The sequence below is a fragment of the Schistocerca serialis genome, chromosome 3 (genome assembly GCF_023864345.2).
Source record: "Schistocerca serialis cubense isolate TAMUIC-IGC-003099 chromosome 3, iqSchSeri2.2, whole genome shotgun sequence".
NCBI classification, from domain to species: Eukaryota; Metazoa; Arthropoda; class Insecta; order Orthoptera; family Acrididae; genus Schistocerca; species Schistocerca serialis.
The window spans coordinates 622340208-622364010 of NC_064640.1; the positions used below are offsets into that span (position 1 = coordinate 622340208).

Genomic DNA, 23803 nt, shown 5'->3' on the forward strand with positions numbered 1-23803 from the left:
TGTTGTTGATGCTAATTGTAACTCCAAAGTTGTTGTTGATTAATGTACTAGAATTGACAGTGACTTGAACAAGTAAGATCACTGTGGAAATTAGATAAAAGGAGCACAGCAGCGGATAAGATCTACTTTATAGCAGAAGTTAGTTAAAACTTCATATTAAAATTTATGAGAATTGTAATAGCCTTCACTTTTACTGCATTTAAATGCTGTAACAGAATACCTAAATGACTCATGAGACACCTGAAATTATCAAGAGAAACTCCATTAATGGCTGTAGTTGAAAGATGTTAGAAATTCATTCCATTTCAGTAGTCTTGAATATTCTTGTCTCAATAATGAGACATCATCAGAAGTACAAATGATATTACATGTACCAAAATAAACTGTGGTAGGATTATTATCATTCAAAGGCATATATGTAGAAAATTGCAGTAAAATGCAGTAGGTTGCACATACATTTACATACTACCAGTGGTTGGTGAACACATTTGTAGCTGACTTCCAATACAAGTGAGCAAAAGTTATGTTTGCAAAGAGACAGAAAATTTCTGTATCTTTATCCTGCACAGTAAATTTGTTACAACAATCAGTCACTATTCATGCAGTACCACTTTTAAACAATTAACTAATAGAAAATCACATTTAAGGCTAACATTCGTTGGAAGAATTCTTAGAAAATGTAGTCAGAACAATATTGTCACACATTTACTTAATGAAATCCAGTTGGAGACATTAAAACAAAGACAAACAGTGACAAACCAGCACATTATGATAACTGCACACTGCAAGACTTAATGCTGCTTGGTGGCAGTAAAACAGTGGACATGGTAAATAAAGCATATAAGTGAAACAGAGATGGATGGAGAATCAATCCAGTGATGCTACGGGCCATGAATGAGGAAATTCACTATCATAAGTGACTCTGACAAAGGGGACATTGTTACAGCCCAGCACCTGCAAATAAATATCTTGTATATGGTTAAGCTGGTCAGTTCTCACATGCTACTATTATGAGTTTCTCTGAAAAGTAGCTGCACACAGTGAAGCCACAAACAGGTAACAAGGTATTGGATGTCCACACCTCCTCACAGAATGTGGAGGTCAGAGGTTTGCCCACTCTGTGAAGCAGAATGGATGACAATCTGTGGCAGTCTGATGAGGGAGTACAATAGCAGTGCAAGCATATGCTTTTCAAAGCATATATTTCAGCACACTGTTGAACATGTAGTTCCATGGTTGACAACTGCTACGTGTTCCTACATTGAACCAATGACATTGTGAGTTACAAGCACAGTGGGCATGGGATGGTTAAGACTGGACCATGGATCAATGGAAACATAATGTCTGGTTGGATGAATCACACTGATGACTGGAGTTGCTAATGACAATTTCAGATCATCGTAATTTAAAGATGGGCCATAGTGCAGAAAGTGTCTCATCACCGAATGCTGCACTACAGAAACCAGTGAGCATCCATGCCTTTCAGAGCCACCCCCTTGCTGTGGATTACAGAAGTCATGCCTTGAATGTGTATCTCCACTCATCACACACCATAGGTCCTAGAGATTATCACAAGCATGGGACTAGCACTATTGGTTGTCAAAAGCCTAGAAAAAAGTTAATCTGGCCTGATGAGTCATAGTATACAATAGCATGTACTGATGACAAGTTATCTCTAAATCATAACTCACAGACGTGATGGAACCCAATTACCAACAGGGCACACTTTGGGGATGTACTTTCATGTGAAGATTGTTTTTGTTGAATGAATGGTTCCCCACAGATATCTGCATTCTTTCATTATTCACACATGGTAAAAGACCCAACAATCCAATTATGTGCATCCACCTAAATGGTTCAAATAGCTCTATGCACTATGGCACTTAACATCTGAGGTCATCAGTCCCCTAGACTTAGAACTACTTACACCCTACTAACCCAAGGATATCACACACATCCATGCCCAAGGCAGGATTCGAACCTGTGACCTTAGCAGCAGTGCAGCTCTGGACTGAAGTGCCTAGAGCCACTCACCCACAGCAGCTGGCCATCCACCTGTTTACCTACAGTATTCCATGGAAACCTTGTGCCTTCAGCAAGGTGATGCATCACTCGTAACTTAAGTCAGCATAGATTGAGGAACACTCCATGGACTTGAGGGTGGATGGTGGCCTACGTTATCTGATTTCAATGAACATCACTGAGCAAGATGTGCATATACCTTGGACTCAGCTCAACTTAATTCCCATGAGATGAGGGAGAGAGTTGAGTGGTCATGGATCAGTATTCCTCCCCGATACTTTGTGTCTCATGGAAACCAAACTATGATGCATGCTCCTGTATCATGGCAAAAAAATATTCTACACATTGTTAAATATATATCTGTCTCATACATTCTGTGTGTGTGTGTGTGTGTGTGTGTGTGTGTGTGTGTGTGTGAGAGAGAGAGAGAGAGAGAGAGAGAGACAGAGAGTTGTAAGTGTGGGCACCTCCAACAGCCAACGCTGGAATCACCAATGCAAATGAACCCATCAGTTACAGTTTTTAGAAACTTACAACACATGCACATTGTTACAATGTTCTAGTGACTGATACTGACAAGAAGTAGGGTGCGAAAGCTGGTAGAAAAGGGAAATGACTATTGATAGCAGCATCTTAAAAATAAATAGACATTACAGCTGGAGTGGACTGTCAAGTGTGTAAAAGACCCATGAACACAACAACTGGCTGCAGTTACTATAATAAAATCGTGGGCATACTCCTTTGTGGGGGTGGCGGGGGTGGGGATTAGGGAGGCAGCTGTCACCTCTCTCCCCATCGGAAAAAAATTGTTACTGTAAATAAAACATTCAAATCATGACCCACTTCTATAATAATTGATTCCTAATGGCAAAGCATCTAGAACACAGTTTTGAATGTTTGCTGGCATTAATATTGACATATGTTACATCAGCAAGGTCACTTCCAACAAAATCTCAAATGTCTATCGTGTTTCTTATTACATGCATATATCTTTCACTTAGTGACACTAATAAAGTCATTCATGTCAGTAACAATTTAATGCAGTCCTTGACATCTACTTACAGACAGGTTGATGATCAAGGGATTTATTTTATTTATGTCTTTCTGTAGTATGACTTTCCACAGGGGCCAATGTGGGCAGCACAAATGAATCAGCAGACACACAGATATGGAAATATGTCTGCCCTTGTAGTGTTTTCATGTGTCCCTTTCCTCTAGTGGCATTTGACAAATGTTTGATCTCATGAGCAAACTGCATTTGACATCCTACAGGCAGCTGCACAGGTTGGTTACATGTGGCCCTTGCTGCTGGTATGGGCTCCCAGCATGCTGACTACATATCTATAATATACTATCTGTTGTATAAAACTGGCCTTCTGTGTTCTTGGTCAGTCTTGTGTTTTTGGTAATTTAGTTTCAATTTTTGCTCATTATTTGATGTAACAAGAGGCTGTGAAATGACTCATTATTTTTCTAAAAAAAGTCTCTTTTATAAGTGAATACTGTAAGATATACTGAGGATGTTGTAAAGGCTCAGTCACTAGTAGCAGTTTCTTACAAGTATGATTTTGTGCTTTGAGGAGATGGAAGCATTTCATATTATCTGAAGACAGTATCTGCTGTTGTTTTTACAGTAAACTAGTCTATAATAAAAAAATCTAACAATTCCATAAAGAAGCATTTCAAGTAACAGAATATACCTAAGCAGAATAAATAGGGAAAAAGAATTAAAAACAGTCTAATTTGCAGAAGAGTAGCAGTTTTATTTCAACACTCATTGCAGCAGTTTTATTTCAACAATATCCTATTCTTATTATGTACACAGGTAGAGCAAAAGTTACTTCTAAAAACAAAATACCATGTTTGACTGAGAGCAAAACTTTATGAAGAAAATTAACACCAGGCATGCACATAATGTAAACTGTGTCAGGAAAATGTTCTTTACCTTGTACTCTCCAGCCTTTTTTCGTAGTTCAAGAACTTCACAATACCATGAGTCACTATGGGGCATATCAGATAGTAAAAGCTGTTGTGAAGAAGGATCTGCATGTTTCTTTTTGAAGAATTTTCCTTCCACATAATCATAATGAGAAAATGGCTGGAACTTTTTCTTGTATTCTGTTTTATATTCTTTCCTAATGAACAGAGAAAGATTTAATTTCAGTAAAATACACACATATTGGTGGAAAATATATGCAAATATTCAATGTTATAACTGAGGAAATCAGACACTGTTCTTTACCTATGTAACATATGAATTATGATTTCTGAAATCCCTTCTTTCCCATATTTTGAAAGTTGATTTACTTTTTCTTGTTTTTCTTGTTTATAATGGTATTTCCCTTCCCACAGTTTCAAAAGAAAAACATATAAGCACTTAAAGATAAACTGATATTTATCACACAGGGAATGTGTTGAGCAGCAGAGAAGGCATTCTACAGGGAAACAGGGTGAGTTGAATATATTTTTAATGCAAAGAGTCTCCCTATAGGAGAGAAAGTAAGATACCTATTATCAGAAAAATCAACCAATTATATGATTAACATACAACTAATATCAACTGGAGAAATACCACTCATGTTGTATTACTTGAGTGATAGGACTCAAACCCAGCAACTCAAACCCTTTAAACTAAGAAAAGACATGAACTATACAGAGGTATATACACTGACGTCAGATTTTTATTTCATTGAATACACATTTAAGTTGGTCTAAAGTTATTGCTTGCAACTTCTCTTTGTCTGAAGTGACGTGGACTGCACACTTTGATATTTATTTTGCTGTTGTCTTGCCCTGTACGTAAAGCTCATACCTGGAGCTATGGAATCCTTAATATTGTAGTGACCTCAGGATTGCCAAATCAGTTGTGAACAAACAAAAGACAGATTGTGTGCAAAACTTCCCTATATTGTGCTCTTTGCACTTTCTCACTGATCACATGCTTTTGCTTGTTGTAAGAAGTTTTCATGTTGTGTAAAGTAAAGTAAAATAATTATGCATATTCAGACAACATGTCTACATAATCATTGTAGTGTCTGTTTACTTTGTGTCAAAAATCCTACAGTGATGACCATGCAAAGGAGCACAGGAAATTAATAACCTCAAAGGTGGCAGAAATGTCAGGCAGGAGACTACACATCAAGAAACACATATGGTACAGCATTCCGAGGCAAGTACACAAACCAATCATCATCCCATGCTACCTATGATGTCAGCACAAGGTAGGATCTCCCGCCATGGTAAACAGCCTCCATTCTGGCCAAGGAGACCAGAGTTATGGTTCACTCATGTAGAAAACATTTTCAACGAGCATGGCATCAGGAATGATATGGAACAATTTCACTGTGTCATTGTTCACTTGAATTAAATTCAGATAGTCTAAGCAGAGGAAGCATTGTGAACTCATAGTTATATTCCTTTTAAAAAAATGCCTTATCAAGCAAAGCATTTCAAGTCAATGCCTGCAATACGGCTTCAGAGATTACTTACAGACAAGCAATTGGGAAACAGAGCACCCAAGCAATTATTCCAAGGGTTTAGGTCACTGGTGACAGTGCATTTGTTATCAGAAAATTCCTTACAAATGTTGTGGTTCACACAGCTCCCTACAACCTACAAACATTCCGATTGTTTTGGCAGTAGACATGGAGTTGTCACTTAACATGGTGGCAGATAATGTAGAAGCCTTTGTAAGTTGTTTCCAGTACAAAGTCCACAGCGTGGAAACAAAATACAACAGGTCAGAAGGCACCAAACCACACATACTAGGGGTGGAGCCACCTGATAGCCCAGATCAACTGTCTATGAGCGTGAAAGAGTTGAGTGCCTTAATTTTGGCACTTAAAAACATGCATCACACTGATGACATGAGACAGTGGCATAATGCATCCTTTCTTCATGATCAGGATGATGAGAGATGTTTCGAGAAATTCAGCTGGTGCCGGTATTGCCAATGATTCAGAACCAAAGCTCAAAAATGTGTAGAATCCTGCAGTCACCCGAATGCCTCAGACAGCCATTAAAGGGCACCAGTGGCTGTCACTCTATTTTAAATAGTTTCTGTACCCACTATCCTCCTCCTGTGGCTACCACATTGGGAATTCTTGAGACATATGCTTTCGTTAACTCCCGTGGAGTGCAACCACTTGCACCACGCAAGAAGATGTCTGCAAACAACTAGTCACAACAAATTCCCTGCAATGCTACTGTTTGACAGACCCAGTGGTACAACATGCAAAACAATGAATGAATGAGACATGAGTGACTCTGGTTTTGACCGCAACTGGTCAGCTCAAATCCATTTCACACAATGTGGTCACAAGTGTGACAAACTTCTCCTCAGGGCAGAATAATGTTAATATTCAGAAGCCACAGACCACTACCATTCCAGATTCTGATACAATAGCCACAGATGGAGTTAAAACACTAATAAACATAAGACACCATTGTTAAGGCTTTCATGGCTACTTGTTGACATTTGTCAATGTTTGGTTTCTGTCTCGGATTCTTTGGCCAACGGTTGTTTGATGATGTACGAGTGACTGGCATTGTCAAAGCTTCACCCTCCATTGTTGGTGGTGGACTATCCATCATTAAACAAATGTTGGCCAAAGAACCTGAGACAGAAACCAACAGGCAGTTTGTCAACAAGACGCCACTGATCAACCTTTCATTCAAACATTTAGTAGGAAGCAGTTCAATTTGGCCCTCAGTTTGGACAGGAAGTTCCAGTGGACCTTCATAGTCGTGAACATTACTGAACCTATAATAGGGGTGGATTACCTTCACCAGTTTCTATTAGCAGCAGATCTCCACAACAAGAAACTACTTTCATTAGCAACAGTAGAATCAACACAGTGTGACCAGAACTTGGATAGCTTCATAGAAAAATTTCTACAGATTAAGACAGTAGACAAGGCAAGGTGCCTGGGTGGTCTATGCATTTAATTCTGATACTGCCTGGACCACTGGTGGTGGCCAAGCTGTGCTGTATAACACACAAAAAATTTGTGGCTGCAAAAGAATACATTAATAAGCTGATCCAAGGGGATGTAATGGCACCTTTGGAGAGTCAGTGGGGATCACCACTATACATGGTGATCAAGCAGAACAGCACATGGGGTTTTTGCAGCAACTACAGAGCTCTGAACACCAGAACTGTGGCAGACAGTGTTGGTTTTTAATAATGCTAGTGTGAAATCTCAAATCTTCAGTTCATTGATTGTGGGAAGGCCTATTCAAAAATACACCTGGATATACAAAAAAAAAGACAGCCATCACTACTCCAATCAGCGTGCTGAGTACCAATTCATGCCATATAGTTTGAAAAATGCAGCACAAATGGCAGAGTTTTATTCACCAGGTTCTCAGAGGCACTGATTGTGTTGTTATGTGGACAATATTGTAGTGTTTTTGGAGTTGCTAGAGCAGCACAAAAATGATCTCAGACAGATTTTCCAATTCATATGCAGACACCGGGTTGCCATCAATAAACACAAATGCATCTTGGGAAAAAGCAATGTGAAGTTCCTCGGTTTTAAGGCATCAGCAGAGGCCATAGTTCCAATGCTTGAGAGGGTAGGAAACACTCACAAAGTGCTGATACTGAAGATGTACAAAGATCTGTGGTACTGCCTCAGAATGATTAGTTATTAGAGAATGCACCCACCAAAAGCAGCAGAACCACAGGCATCTGCAGGAAAATATACCAAAGGAAAATATGTAATCAGCAGGAGGAAAGTGAGGTAGAATCAAGAGCAACTAATGGCATTTAACTCAATTAAGGACTACGTAACTCAGGCAGTGCTCCTCACATACCAATGGCATTAAAGGTGGACATCAGCCACGAAGTGATAGCTTGCAGCAACTCGTACATGGGGTCTGGCAGCCCCTAGAATTTTTCTTGCAAATGATTACAGCAACACAGCAAAAATTGAGTGTGATAGAAAGGAATAGTATGCTATATTATCTGCAATACAACATATCCAATCTGCAATACAACATATCCACAACTTGGAGGAAGGAAACACTGCACTGCCCACATGGACCATGCTCCACTTACTGCCTTCTTTATAAAGTCTCTACCCATGGCTCACCAAGACAATGTGGACAAGTGGACCACATTTCTCAGTTCATTATGGACATAAATTACATCAGCAGCTGTAGAAATGTCATACTGAGTTTTTCTCATGTTGTTGTGTAATTGTGAGGGCCATTCCAGGGTATAGCATTGCAGAACAACAATAGAATGACATGATCTATGTTTTATGCTTGAGTAGCAGCAGAGGCCATAGTTCCAATGCTTATTTATTACGGAAGGCACAAACCGAAAGTAGCGTAACTGTGGGAACATCTGTAAGAGATACATTTGCCCAAACTGCAAGATTCATTGTGGTGTGACATATAGCACAACCTACAGCACACTTTTATACCCACAAACTTCTGATGCCAAGTTTTTGTGATAAGGTGAAGTCAAGCTGATAACAAAAAAGGAGGTTTGTTGGGGGAATAAAAAAAGACTGCTGAAAATGGGTTGAAGCTTATGCCAGATGCCAACAATGCAAGATTGGCAGGTACTTATCAGCACCCCTCAGCACCGTAACCACACTTATGGTGCACTTCATGTATGTTGATGTTGACCTGGTGGTACCCTTGCCATGTACAGGACAGTGTAGTTACTTATTAGCAGTTGTTGACAAATGGTTCAAATGGCTCTGAGCACTATGGGACTTAACTTCTAAGGTCATCAGTCCCCTAGAACTTAGAACTACTTAAACCTAACTAATCTAAGGACATCACACACATCCATGCCTGAGGCAGGATTCGAACCTGCGACCGTAACGGTCGCGCGGTTCCAGACTGTAGCGCCTAGAACCGCTTGGCCACCCCGGCCAGCAGTTGTTGACAAATTTACATGCTAGCATGAGACAAGATCACTGATATGGCTGTAGAAACAGTGGTCAGAGCTTTTGTAAATGGCTAGATCGCAAAATGCTGGGTACTTCTGACAATAACAACAGGCTATAGAAGACATTTCGAATCATCACTGTTCCACAAGGTCCAACAACTATGTGGCTACTCATATATTAAAACCAAAAGCTTCCATCCCACTAGGAATGAGATGCTACAAGGATCCCACATGAGCTTGAAAGTGGCCATTATGGCCAGGGAGAGTAATGGATGGAGATGTTACCCCTTGTGCTACTGGTGTTATGGACGGTGGTGAAACGAGCTGGGCTACACCGCACCTCAACTGGTGTTCTGAGAGCACCTGAGACTTCCAGCTAAAATCATATCTACAAGATCAAGACTTCTGCCTGCTGAGGAATTGAGGAAGCCACAACAGAATTTGTACAGCTTCTTCAAAGAAGCATGGCCCAAATTCAACCTTCAGCACCAGAAACTCATGATACTGAACCTATCTTTGTCCAGAAAGACCTACACAAGGCCCCACAAGTTTGGCTGAGGAATGTTTCAGTACAACCATCATTAAGACCTCCTTACACAGGACTATTTAAATTCATTCAACATGGAGCAAACACAATCAAGATAGCATGGAATGATAAGGAAGAAATGGCTCCATCAAAGGACTCAAGCCAGCCCACATGGAGGAGGACTCCATGGATCAGAGGCCACTGGTTAGACATCCTACTCCATCAGGCTCTAACTTCAGCCTGTCTCCATCAGTTCAAATAATAGGGCCATGGTGTAAGACTCACTGGCACACAAGTATCACTAACTACAAACACATCTTCCTGACATCCCCAGTGCTCCGTGATTCAGAAAGAGTGTGTGTGAGAGGGCAGGGGTATTGTGGGGAGGGGGGGGGGGGGAAGTAGCAGGGGTGACAGCTAGTGTAGTGACCTCTGGATCAACCGATCAGTTCTGAACAAACAACAGACAAATGGTGTGTGCCATTTTCTAGGTTGTTTTCTTTGTACATTCTTGTTGGTCTCGTGATTCTACTTGGAGGGAGAGAGGGGGGGGGGGGAGGTGTAAGAAGTTTTCATATGGTGTAAAGTAAACTAAAATAAGTGTGTGTATTCAGAGAGCATGTCTACACAATCAGTGTAGTATCTGCTTACTTTGTGACAAGATAAATCCTACAATGTCTTTCAAAATGGCATAGTCAGTCTTGATGGTATTGGTTCATTTTTTAGCCTTTCATTATTGTATTTATCATATTTTTTAGAGACATTTACTTACTTCTTTAACTGCTCCCAAACTGAATAGAAAAGCAACTGGAATCACTCAATAGAGGAAAGTCCACTGGACCTGACGGGATACCAATTCGATTCTACACAGAGTACGCGAAAGAACTTGCCCCTCTTCTAACAGCCGTGTACCGCAAGTCTCTAGAGGAACGGAGGGTTCCAAATGATTGGAAAAGAGCACAGGTAGTCCCAGTCTTCAAGAAGGGTCGTCGAGCAGATGCGCAAAACTATAGACCTATATCTCTGATGTCGATCTGTTGTAGAATTTTAGAACATGTTTTTTGCTCGAGTATCATGTCGTTTTTGGAAACCCAGAATCTACTATGTAGGAATCAACATGGATTCCGGAAACAGCGATCGTGTGAGACCCAACTCGCTTTATTTGTTCATGAGACCCAGAAAATATTAGATACAGGCTCCCAGGTAGATGCTATTTTTCTTGACTTCCGGAAGGCGTTTGATACAGTTCCACACTGTCACCTGATAAACAAAGTAAGAGCCTACGGAATATCAGACCAGCTGTGTGGCTGGATTGAAGAGTTTTTAGCAAACAGAACACAGCATGTTGTTATCAATGGAGAGACGTCTACAGACGTTAAAGTAACCTCTGGCATGCCACAGGGGAGTGTTATGGGACCATTGCTTTTCACAATATATATAAATGACCTAGTAGATAGTGTCGGAAGTTCCATGCGGCTTTTCGGGGATGATGCTGTAGTATACAGAGAAGTTGCAGCATTAGAAAATTGTAGCGAAATGCAGGAAGATCTGCAGCGGATAGGCTCTTGGTGCAGGGAGTGGCAACTGTCCCTTAACATAGACAAATGTAATGTATTGTGAATACATAGAAAGAAGGATCCTTTATTGTATGATTATATGATAGCGGAACAAACACTGGTAGCAGTTACTTCTGTAAAATATCTGGGAGTATGCGTGCGGAACGATTTGAAGTGGAATGATCATATAAAATTAATTGTTGGTAAGACGGGTACCAGGTTGAGATTCATTGGGAGAGTGCTTAGAAAATGTAGTCCATCAACAAAGGAGGTGGCTTACAAAACACTCGTTCGACCTATACTTGAGTATTGCTCATCAGTGTGGGATCCGTACCAGATCGGTTTGACGGAGGAGATAGAGAAGATCCAAAGAAGAGTGGCGCGTTTCGTCACAGGGTTATTTGGTAACCGTGATAGCATTACGGAGATGTTTAAGAAACTCAAGTGGCAGACTCTGCAAGAGAGGCGCTCTGCATCGCGGTGTAGATTGCTCGCCAGGTTTCGAGAGGATGCCTTTCTGGATGAGGTATCGAATATATTGCTTCCCCCTACTTATACCTCCCAAGGAGATCACGAATGTAAAATTAGGGAGATTAGAGCGCGCACGGAGGCTTTCAGACAGTCGTTCTTCCCACGAACCATACGCGACTGGAACAGGAAAGGGAGGTAATGACAGTGGCACATAAAGTGCCCTCCGCCACACACCGTTGGGTGGCTTGCGGAGTATAAATGTAGATGTAGACTGTGACAAGACATGAATGAGTTTAGCTCATAGCATTTTACATATAATTCTTACATGCACACATTAATACCACAACATTTAAAATACACACTTAAAGTTAATAAAAAAACTAGTAGCACAATATTAGATTTTATCCACCCCCAAAGCATCATTATTCAGTTTTGGGCCATGTGAACACACATCTATGAGCCATCTCTTGAAAGCTCTCTGCAAAATTTTGCCCACTAACTTCTGACCTCACTTGGTAAGAAGTCATGACACAGCTCCTTTGATATACTGACTGTTTTCCGTTAGTCTCAGTTTTCTCCAGTCTAAGTGAAAATCTTCCTTTCTCCTTGCATTATAACCATTAATTTTTAAATGCCTGCTGGTAACTTTCCTGTCCTCTGTCACTATTGTAATTTTTTGGAACATATATTAATAATTCCATATGGTTCAATGGTCTGGTGCAAGTCTTCAAATTGGATGTCATTTCAGGGACTTACGTGTCTCTAACCTACTCCAGTAGTCCTACCATGAAACGGGACCTACTGTTTAATGTGGAATCTAAACTGTGTGTCGTCTCTGGTGAGTCTTCACATCACTGAGAGGCGAAAGTTACGTTAAAGGAACACTGCAAAATTTCTGTGGTTTGAATGGGATTAAATCCCACACTCTCTCATTTTTCAGGCATACACTTTATCACTAGACTGCAAGACAGAAAAGAGTTCATAAGTTCACAATATGCCTTCCTTCATGTTTCTGAATTCGGATATGGCGCTAGCCTCCTCAAAGCGCATGGACTAGATGTTAGCTTATTACTCACATTATCAACTTGATGTTTCTAGTTCAGTTTCTTATCTATTACATGCCCAAAAACTTGTAAGGAGACCTTGTGTTGTTCAGCACATTTTATTCATTTGATTCACCTGGCTGAAAGCACATTACTTTGAGTTCTGGGAATTTAAGCCTTAAATTTTCATTTTAAAAAGCATTTTCTGTTTTCTCTATAAATTTATGAACTTTGTTATGTAGATTACCTGCACCTCTTGCCCAGCTAAGACCAGCTATGCCACTGGAATACCTGGAGATGAGTGGTTTATCTTCAGGACTTGGAAGGTCATATATATATTACTTTACAAAAAGAAATGGTTCCAATATCAAGCCCTGTGGCACACCAAATTTTATGATTATCATTCTGGACATATTTCTGTCTATGATATGACCACTGTCATGCAAGATTTTAGTGCATTGTCACCTGTTCATGAAATATAACTAGTAATGTCAAGCTTTCCACTGATAATACCATTTGCATGTTTCAACAAAAGTGTATCATGGTGTACTCCGCCAGAAGCTGTGGAAACATCTAAAACGATTCCTGTAAGTAGCTTATTTTCATCCATTTTTTAGAGCCACAGGTACAAACTTCACTGCTTCTGACATGGTGCTCTGCTCTCTTCTGAAAACTTGTTGAGAATCCCCTGATTTATTCTTACTGTTATAATGAACCAGCATATGTTTTAGTATTTTTTTCCAATAAAGTGTAAATTAGAACAATAGGTCTGTAATTTTGGAGAACTTCCATATCTCCACATTTAAACAAAGTCTTGGAAGTTGTCAGTTACAAGTTACTGGGAAATATAAGCACCCAGAAAACACAGTTTATTGAAGAAATCAGTTGTATAAATAATTCCTGTTTATGAAACTACCTGGCAGATTTCTCATTCTGGAAAAATTCCTGTTTACATTTTTTCTAATAATAATAGAGAATTTTGTCACAACCTTCTGAATTTTTTAATTTTTAGGCTATTTATCAGCTGAACAACACCCACACAATTGTAATTTGTTCCTCAGTTCTGTTTTCATGGACCCATCAGTATTCTGCTACATAATCTGACTTTTCTATCTGTAAGTTAATATTATGAGCTATTGGTCCCTTAATATCTCTGTGAAACATATGCATGCTTTCTGTATTGCTCTTTATGTAGTGGTACATTTAAATTTGTCTGTCTATGTAATCTAGACATGTCTAACATTTTCCCACTCATCTAATGTTAAACATTCCACATAAGATATTTTTTGTTGTTGAGATTTACTTTCCTTGAGGTATAACCATTTATAGTGTCTACTAAGATAATGTTTTCAAAATCAGTAATTATGCGATCTGTAGCCTCAGCAGTTGTATGATCTATTCTAGTTAGGATAAGTGCAAGCAAATCTTTGAGTCCATAGAATAGAATGCAGTCTGTTTATTCTCCAGGGCATTAATGTTTAGACAATAAGAATGAATGTTTATATCACCAAGAATTAAGAGATTAATATTATGTCTATTAAATGTTAATTTACATATTACTGAATCAAAAAATTTCAGTTAGAACACAAAATTTGGCATAAGGGATCTATATATGCCTACAATAAAAAAGTCAGTCTGAGGGAAAACTACTTTAACTATTACTATTTCAGTGTGTTCATCTTCACAAAATTAGGTTATCCATGACAGTTTTTTTTAAAGAGATCATGAAATATTTTACTTTCAGTGTAAAGCTACTCCACCATTTTTGCTTTTAGAGCAACAATAAGATGCAGCTAGATTATAATTTTCCTGTTTGTGATTCTGGACATTATTTAATTTTTTGGTTTTAGTATTCACTACTATGTGTGGGCCTATATCTAAAATAAATCATTCAAAAGCATCAATTTACACCATCTAAATTATAATGTAAAAGTGGTTTTTCCTCTTTGAAGCATATATCTTCAAACAGTTCATTCATAAGTGTACCTTTTTGTTTAACAGTACTGTAGCCCTTACTTATATCAGAAGAACCTGGCATTGGATCAGTTGTACTACATTACATCTTTTGTGTAGCATTTTAGCAATTACATCTGAGATATGTTTATCTACTACCCTTCACAACACAATTAATAGGTTACTTTTTTGGAACCCTATAAATGTCTCCCATTGTCACACGGAAGTTTAAAATTTAGTTCAAAGGGCCTAAAAAGTATCCTCAGCAATAGTACAAAAGCATGGTATCCTGTAACGTCACCACCGGGTTCAGCAACACTTCAAACAGCAAGATGTCAACATATGTGAAAAAAAGGTCAGAGCTCAAGAGTTCATGTGAGGTGTAAGGTGGGCTAATGAGGTCACATTGGCAACAAAATTCACCACAATTCTGCCAAACACCACTGTGGATGTGTCACATGATTGGAACGTTGTCACACCACCTCTTACCCACTGTTCACCCCTAGTTTGGTGCCTCTGTCATGGAGGTCAGAACCACAATATCCAGCCTTTGAAATCACGTGGTTTTCTTATGGGTGGCCAAGGAAAACATTTCAGATACACCTCCACTCAGAATCAACATGAAAAGGCCTCAGGGGGTGGCATAAATGACATCGATGAAACTATCCTTCCCCTTGGGCTGTTGGTTCCCACACATTTCACAATAAAAAAAAAGACAGTTTGTTTTGTGATGAACAACAGGACAATTTTCTTGCAACCTTTGACATTGCTGACACTTCCCTGATAATTCAATCTTTCTCTGAAGAGATTGTGGGCCTGCAATGCTGCTGAAGATGATAGCATCCCTTTTGAGAGCAGTGTGATCACAATTTTTGCTTTGCTGTACAAGATGAAAGTGCTAGGGGCCTTTCAAAACCATTTGAAAAAATTTGAATGTGATCTGAAGCAGCAAGGGGTGTTTATGCTTTTTCAACACTCCTGTTTTCTGCCCTCCTGTGGTGTGTGTTGCTTTTTAATGTAATGCTTGATATGTATGCTTATGCTTCCCATAATGAACACTACAATGACTAAGTAACCTCACCATAATCAAAATAAATCCTTAATATTCTATGGGCCCTGCAAAGCATGATCTACAGAAGCCAAAGGCTGGTATTGGCTGGAGTGTTACATTGTATACTGGTCCTTGCCACTGTGCATTGCCCCATCACATGCCCTGTTATGTGCACCATTTTAACAATTGCTTGTGAAATATGCCACTTCAAAATACTGCTTCCACTGGTTGCAAAACCACTTGAACACTTTACTGAGATGATCAGGAAGACTTTTTCTGACATTGTTTGCCTTTTGATTTTTGTTTTTCAGTCATAGTCAGGGACACTGCCACATTGTTATCATAGTGACACTTCCTCTTGAAGTATCAGTTAAAGAACTAACTGATATTTTGCAATGGAATAGTTTTGTTGGCAATGCTTGACCATATGTAAGAATTATGCTACCAGCAGGCATGACATTTGAATTGAATTAAGTTTCTTCAATCATTCTGTGGAGGCATTATTTTTCAAATAAAACCTTGAAGTGCACATCAAAATGAACCCTTATAATCTATGTCCTTTGATGCCTCACATCACCTGATAAACTTCTTACAGCTTGGGCTTTTGATTAAAAATATACATAAATCCACATTGCCATAAAAACATCTCCTCCATCTCTGTAGCTGAGTGGTCTGCATGGATGGTTACTGTGCAGAGGAAGACGAGCTATTTGAATGGGAAGTAGAAATTCCAAGGTCAGGTAAGTTGGTAAAATGGCAAGGAGTGCAGTGTGCTGACCACATGTCTCTCCGTACTACATCCGCATGATGAAAAATGGTAGATGATGGCATGGTGGCCAGTTGAAACACTCATGTCTCCAGTGCCTTGACGAGGAACTTATTACAAAATAAAATCCAGCATAAAGATGTAACTGTGATGCAATATTCATATCCTTATCCTGTTACTTGAGTACAGTACACATTTTTTGACATAACTTTTATCAGAATTACTTTGCGCATCCACCTCCAGAGGAAACACCATCCCATAAAAAGGATTTTAAATTACATAGAATTTCACTGCCAAATTGACACTGTTCCATTTTAAAAACTATGACCAGTCAGTAACATCAGTATTTGGCATATTAAGTCAAGAAGATAGTACAACACAGTACTGTGTGGCAATAGTGCACTGCATAATGTTTTGGTGAGCTGTTACAAATTGTATTATCTACTTTTGTTTACACACAATAGGCATATATTATTAGATAAAAGATTTCAAAAGTTACAAGAATGAAGAGATTAAGAAAATGACCAGGAGAAAGTGCAATGTTTACTTGAGTAAAACATATAACAAATTTTTGTCTATGGGAAGGAATAAAATTAAAAACAGTGAGGGAAGAATCCTGCTGTCATTAATCTATCAATGATGATGCATCTCTTAATGCAGATAAATTAATGCGCAGCTACTATCACAGTTAGTGATATTGTAATGGGCACCTGGAGACCAAACTAGTGTTGTAGAGACAGTTTCAAACTGTATGGGTTGACAAAGCCCTCCCATTTGCCTCCAAATGGTAGCACATAGTTCTGCTTCATTCCCCATAGGTTATGTAGGATCCATAATTAGTGGATAATGGCCATCACATGATGGTGCTGACTGTGGGTAACAAGTACACTGTAATTCTTCAATGGTTTCGGTCTTATAATAAGAGTAGAATCTTGTAAAGATGTTTCTGAGGTTATGCAACCCCCCATGCTGAAAATCCTTTTTGCCATAAAGTGACAAGGCATGCGTGGTCTAAACTTGAACTGACCAGACTGAATAGTGTACACAATGAACATTCTCCTGTTTCACATTTGAGACACAGTGTGCTCTACCCAACTACATGGAGTATGGAGGTTTATTTGTACCTCCATTATACAGGTGATAGTAAGTAGTGACTTCCTGTGGCCAATAGGGTATTGAGAGAAATAAAATAAAAAGCTATGCAAGTGGTTAGGATGGTGCAAAATGTTTATTGTAAACATACTTAAACTCTCTTTTGAATCAGAGTTATTTATATCAGTGATTATTTTTATTTAAATATCTACCACTTTGTACATTCACAATTATATTATGATATGTAGTCATTATTTGTCAAATAAATAATCTAATGTAGCCCACAAGAGCCAAATTAGTTTGCCTCTCAGTTTAGATTCTGAGTGACCTGCCCCTCCTTACCGACCTATCTTGATCAATACCTCTTTCTCCTCTGAGGATGAACATCACAAGAGTATTTATTACTTTTAACTGATTTTATTGACAGAACTTGGAATTTCATTTCTTGAGGTTAAGTGCTGGCCAATCATGCTATCTCCTTATAATTTAACAGTAAACTAACTAATGAAACATTTATGATACATTCTTGTCTGCAATTTCTGCAAATAAAATGAGCTCTGCTATACAAAAAAGCAAAAATAATGTACTTTATTAGAAGTCAATAACAATTTTGTGCAGTTTCACTCTATTTTCTTTTTAGAGGTTTCATAAATGGTTTGATACCTGCACCACTGCCTTCATTATTCACAAGCACCATATTAAAACATAAATACAGTCAGCCAAATCAGATTACACAATGTGACTCATGATCGTAACTTTAAAATCCTACATAATTTATCTGTTTCAAAGTAATAGATACCAATATAATTACATACACATCTGCATTAAAATCCTTCTGAGTGTACTACCATATCATACTTCTGTTGTTAGAAAAGTTCCAGGACAGGTTTTTTATTTCTGAGTTTGCAACACTAAAAAGGAACAAATGTTGTTTTTTGTTACATGGTACGTGTGCATCCCAGAAACGACCTTGGCCATGTTTCTTCACAAACTCGTGAGGTGGCAGGGCTGTGCTTAGCAACACACTGTTTGGGTTCTTAGTGTACTAGTTACAGTCACACAATTGATGCTGATTGTGAGCAAAGAGTGAACATTAACTTCTGTGTTAAGCTTGGGGAAACTGCTAGTGAAACATGGACAGTGATTAAGCAAGCAAACATAGACAAGCCACTTTCAGGAAATCATGGTTTTGAGTGGCACTAAAGTTTCTATGAAGGCAGAATTCAGTGCAAGATGTTCCCTGACGCAAACGTGGAGTGTGTAAGGCAGTTATTGCAAGAAGACCATCATGTAAGTGTGGGTGTGATATCAGAAGAACTTATTGTGAATCATGATGTGTGTCATAAGATTTTACAAAAAGATTTAAGGAAACAAAAACTTAATGCAAAACTCATCCCTCACACACTAACAGATGAACAGGAAGTGGTAAGACAAAGAATTTCTGCTGAACTACTGGGTAGAGCCAGACATGATTGCACATTCCTGTTAAAGATTATTGTTGGGGATGAAAGTTGGTTCTAAGAGAATGACCCTCACACAAAAAATCAAAGTGCTGAATGGTGGAGACCTGGCTCAGCAGCATCAAAGAAAATCAAATGACAACCTTCGAGAACAAAGACAATGTTGATTGCATTCTTTGATAGTAAAGGATTAGTTTTCCCTGAGAATATTCCTCCAGGTCAAACAGTGAACCAAACTCTTTATGTCAAAGTTCTGAAACATATGTGACAAGCAGTCTGATGTTACTGTCCTGATATGTGGCATTCTAAGGACTGGTTCTTACTAAATGACAATGCAAGGCCCCTATACGGCTTTATCTGTTACCAAGTATCTGGCCAGATATCACTGAATCCAATGGGCTGTGACAATGAGCTCACAAACATTGCAGCTAGAAATCTGCTGCTTGCTTTCAAGACCTGCAGAAATGTTGGCAACTGTGTAAAGATAGCCATGAGGACTACTTCAGTAGTGGCTATGATCATCACTCGGTAAGTGCAATACTCTATTAAAAAAAGGGATTATTATAAAATACTTAAAATGCTAAAAATAATAAAATAACCAATATTTCAGTCATGGTATGGAAAGGTAATTAAGTTTAAAAAATCATGAGTACTTGCAAGACAGCTGTGGATCCACACCCACAAAATAAGAGAGGTAAATGAAATCCTGAACCAGTCTTACAAGATTGATGGAGGATGGGTACGAGTTCCTGGCATCCTGGCAGTGAGCAATTACAGTACAGTGGGCCAAATGTTATCACAGGGCAGCCGCTTCACTTGTCACTGCTGTAATAAGCTACATGAACACAACATACACAACTGGAGTCATTTCTCTGCAACTAACTGGAAGAAAAAACAGCCAACACAAGTATCTGACCAATATGTTGTGAGCTCCCAATTCCAGCAAGTACTATAACTTATAAATAGTCTGCCATACATCACCTCCCTCTCTCCTACACTGAACAATGGTATTTTAGGGCCAATAAAAATCTAAGAAATGTGTCTTATGACACTGTTAGGAATGCAATATACTGAAGCTCTCACCCTACATCTAATTATTATTTGCCCTGAAGAAGGACACTGGAATGCAGCTGGAACATTTGTTATTTTAGTATTTTTAGAATTTCAGCTATTTTACAAGATGATGTCACATTGCACTCTGAAGGATCTACATCTACATCTACACAGATACTCCGCAAGTCACCATACAGTGTATGGTGGAGGGTGCCCTGTTCTACTACTATTCATTTTCCTTCCTGTTCCTCTAGCAAATAGAGTGAGGGAAAAATGACTATCTATATGCCTCCGTATGTGCCCTAATTTCTTGTATCTTATCTTCATGGCCCTTATGCACAATGTTTGTTGATGGCAGTAGAATCATTTGGCAGTAAGCTTCAAATACCAGTTAAACTTCAAATGCTGAGTCATAAAATTTTCTCAATAGTGTTTCTTGAAAAGAACGTCACCTTCCCTTCCGGGATTCCCATTTGAGTTCCCAAAGCACCTCCATAACTCTAGCATGTTGTCCAAACTAACCAGTAACAAATCTAGCAGCCTGCCTCTGAATTGCTTCGATGTCTTCTTTCAATATCACTTGGTATGGATCCTAAACACTTGAGCAGTACCCAAAATAGGTTGCACCAGCAGTCTCCTTTACTGGTGAACCACATTTTCCTAAAATTCTCCCTATACACCAATGTCAGCCATTTACCTCCCCTATCACAGTCCTCACATGCTCTTTCCATTACATATTGCTTTGCAACATTATGCCCAGATATTTAAACAACTTGACTGTGTTGAGCAGGATACTACTAAACCTGTATCCGAGCATTACAGGTTTGTTCTTCCCACTCATCTGCATTAACGTACATTTTTCCATATTTAGAGCTAGCTGCCATTCATCACACCAACTAGAAATTTTGTCTAAGTTGTCTCATATCTTCCTACAGTCACTCAACTTCAACACCTTACCATACACCACAGCATCATCAGCAAACAACCATAGAGTGCTGCCCATCCTGTCCACCAAATTGTAATTTTTAACATTGTAGTTTTTAACTGCTACTAGTTTTTACTTTCATACATTATGTTGGCAAAGAAGTGAATGCATGTCAGTGATAGGTCACCAATCAATGACAGTTGAGGAAATGAAACTACAATAAGAGAAGGAAAAAAAAGTCGATGAAGATAGGCATTTCTTCTATTGATACCAGAATATATCATCAGAAACATAGATATTGACATTTATTTGTATGGTTATGAAGACTTGTGGTAATAGTTATCAGGTAGATTCCATTCTTCTTGACATTTAGAAGATTTATAACTTGCTACTTTTGTTTGCAAAATACTGACATGGATTATTTATGGAAGAATGGAAAAACTGGTAGAGGCTTACCTTGGGGAGGACTAGTTTGGGTTCTAGACATATGTAGGAGCTTTTGAGGCAATGCTGACACCAGAACTTATCTTAGAATAGAGTTTAAGGAATGTTAAATCTATGTTTACAACATTTGTAGATTTAGAGAAAGCTTTTGACAATGTTGAATGGAATACACTATTTGAAACTCTGAATGTAGCAGGGATAAAATACAGGGAATGAAAGATTATCTACAACTGATACAGAAACCAGATTGCTGTTATGAGAATTGAAGGACATGAAAAGGAAGCAGTCTGTGCAATGAGCAAGATTTGAAGGAAAACTATAATACAGTTGAAAAAGGAATTAAGATTCAGGGAGAAGAAACAAAAACTTTGAGATTTGATGATGACACTGTAATTTTGTCAGTAATAGTGTCTTGAAAATACAGTAAAGATGAACATCAACAAAAGTAAAATTAAGGTAATGGAACGTAGTCAGACTTATACTGAAGTGTCAGACAAACTGGTATAGGCATGTGAATTCAAATACAGAGATATGTAAACAGGCAGAATACAGCGCTGTGCTTGGCAACACCTATATGAGACAAAAGCGTCTGGCACAATTGCTAGACCATTTACTGCTGCTACAATGGCAGTTTATCAAGATTTAAGTGAGTTTGAAAGTGGTATTATAGTCAGTGCACAAGCAATGGGATGCAGCATCTCAGAGGTAGTGATGAAGTGGGGATTTTCCCATACAACCATTTCATGAGTGTACCACGAATATCAAGAATCCAGTAAAACAGCAAATTTCCAATATTGCTGTGGCTAGAAAAAGACCCTGCAAGAATGGCACCACCAACAGCTGAAGAGAATTGTTCAACATGATAGAAGTGCAGTCCTTTCACAAACTGCTGCAGATTTCAATGATGGGCCATCAACAAGTGTCAGCATGTAAACCATTCAAAGAAACATCATTGATATGGGCTTTTGGAGCCAAAGGCCCATTTGTGTACCCTTAATGACAGCATGACACAAAGCTTTATGCCTTGTCTGGGCCTGTCAACACTGACATTGGACTGTTGATGACTGGAAATATGTTGCCTGGTCAGACGAGTCTCGTTTGAAATTGTATCGAGCGGATGGAAGTGTGCGGGTATGGGGACAACCTCATGAATCCATGGACCCTGCATGTCAGCAGGGGACTGTTCAAGCTGGTGGAGGCTCTGTAATGGTGTGGAGACTGTACAGTTGGAGTGATATGAGCCCCTGATACATCTAGATATGACTGTGACAGGTGGCATGTACGTAAGCATCCTGTCTGATCACCTGAATCCATTCATGTCCACTGTGCATTCTGATGGAATTGGGCAATTCTGGCAGAACAATGTCACACCCCACACATCAATAATTGCTACACAGTGACTCCAGGAACACTCTTCGGAGTTTAAACACTCCCACTGACCACCAAACTCCCCGGACATGAACATTATTGGGCATATCTGGGATGCCTTGCAAAGTACTGTTCAGAAGAGATCTCCACCCCCTTGTACTCTTACGAATTTATGGACAGCCCTACAGGATTAATAGTGTCCATTCCCTCTAGCACTACTTCAGACATAAATTGAGTCCATCCCATGTCACACACTGTGGCACTTCTGCGTGCTCGCGAGGGCCCTACACAATATTAGGCAGGTGCACTGATTTCTTTGGATTTTCAGTGAGTGTAAATAAGGTGATGCTGAAATAACTGTATTAGGAAATGAGGCATTAAAAGTAGTAAATGAGTTTTGCTACTTGTGCAGCTAATTAACTGATGATGGCCAACACAGACAGGACAAAAAATGCAGACTAGCGGACAAAAGCATTTCTAAGAAAGAGAAATCAGTTAGCAACAAGCATAAATTTAAATGTGAGAAAGTCTTTTCTGAAGATACTTCTCTGGAATGTAGTCATTTACAGAAGTGAACATGGATGACAAACAGTTCAGACAAGAAGAGAATGCAATTTTTTAATATATGTTGCTACACAATAATGTTGGAGATTAGATGGGTAGATCAAGTAAGTAATGAAGAGGTACTGAATCAGATTAGGGAAAAAGAAATCTATAGCACAACCTGACTATAACAAAGGACTGGTAGATAGGACACATCCTGACACACAAAGGATCATCTGTTTGGTAATGGAGAGAAGTGTGGGGGGTAAAAATTGTAGAGGAAGGCCAAGGCATGAATACAAGAAGCAGGTTCAAAAGGATCTAGGTTACAGTTGTTATGCAGCGATGAAGAGACTTGCACTGGACAGACTACTGTGGAGAGCTGCATTGAACTAGTCTTTGCAATGAGGATCTTCACAACAAAAATTAATATAGTCTTCCACCTTGTTCACTCTTTATTTCAACAAACTATACAATTTTAATGCATTTCAGTTGAAGCTGGAGTAATTGTGGACTCATCATTTCATGTCCTTTATTGACAGAAGTGTTTTGACACAGTTGCACATCACTATATAATAAACTGTCACTGAAGTAACGATACAGCATAACTGATGCCATGTCAA

General features: G+C 38.9%; 1 protein-coding gene across 1 annotated transcript in view; it reads right to left on the bottom strand.

Moving 5' to 3' along the window:
• The window catches only part of LOC126471055 (uncharacterized), a 633812-nt gene that overhangs the window by 236454 nt on the left and 373555 nt on the right, over positions 1-23803 (bottom strand). Inside the window, exon 7 of the mRNA XM_050099122.1 lies at positions 3968-4157. Within this exon, the coding sequence (XP_049955079.1) occupies positions 3968-4157 (190 nt within the window). The remainder of the gene's footprint in view (positions 1-3967; positions 4158-23803) is intronic.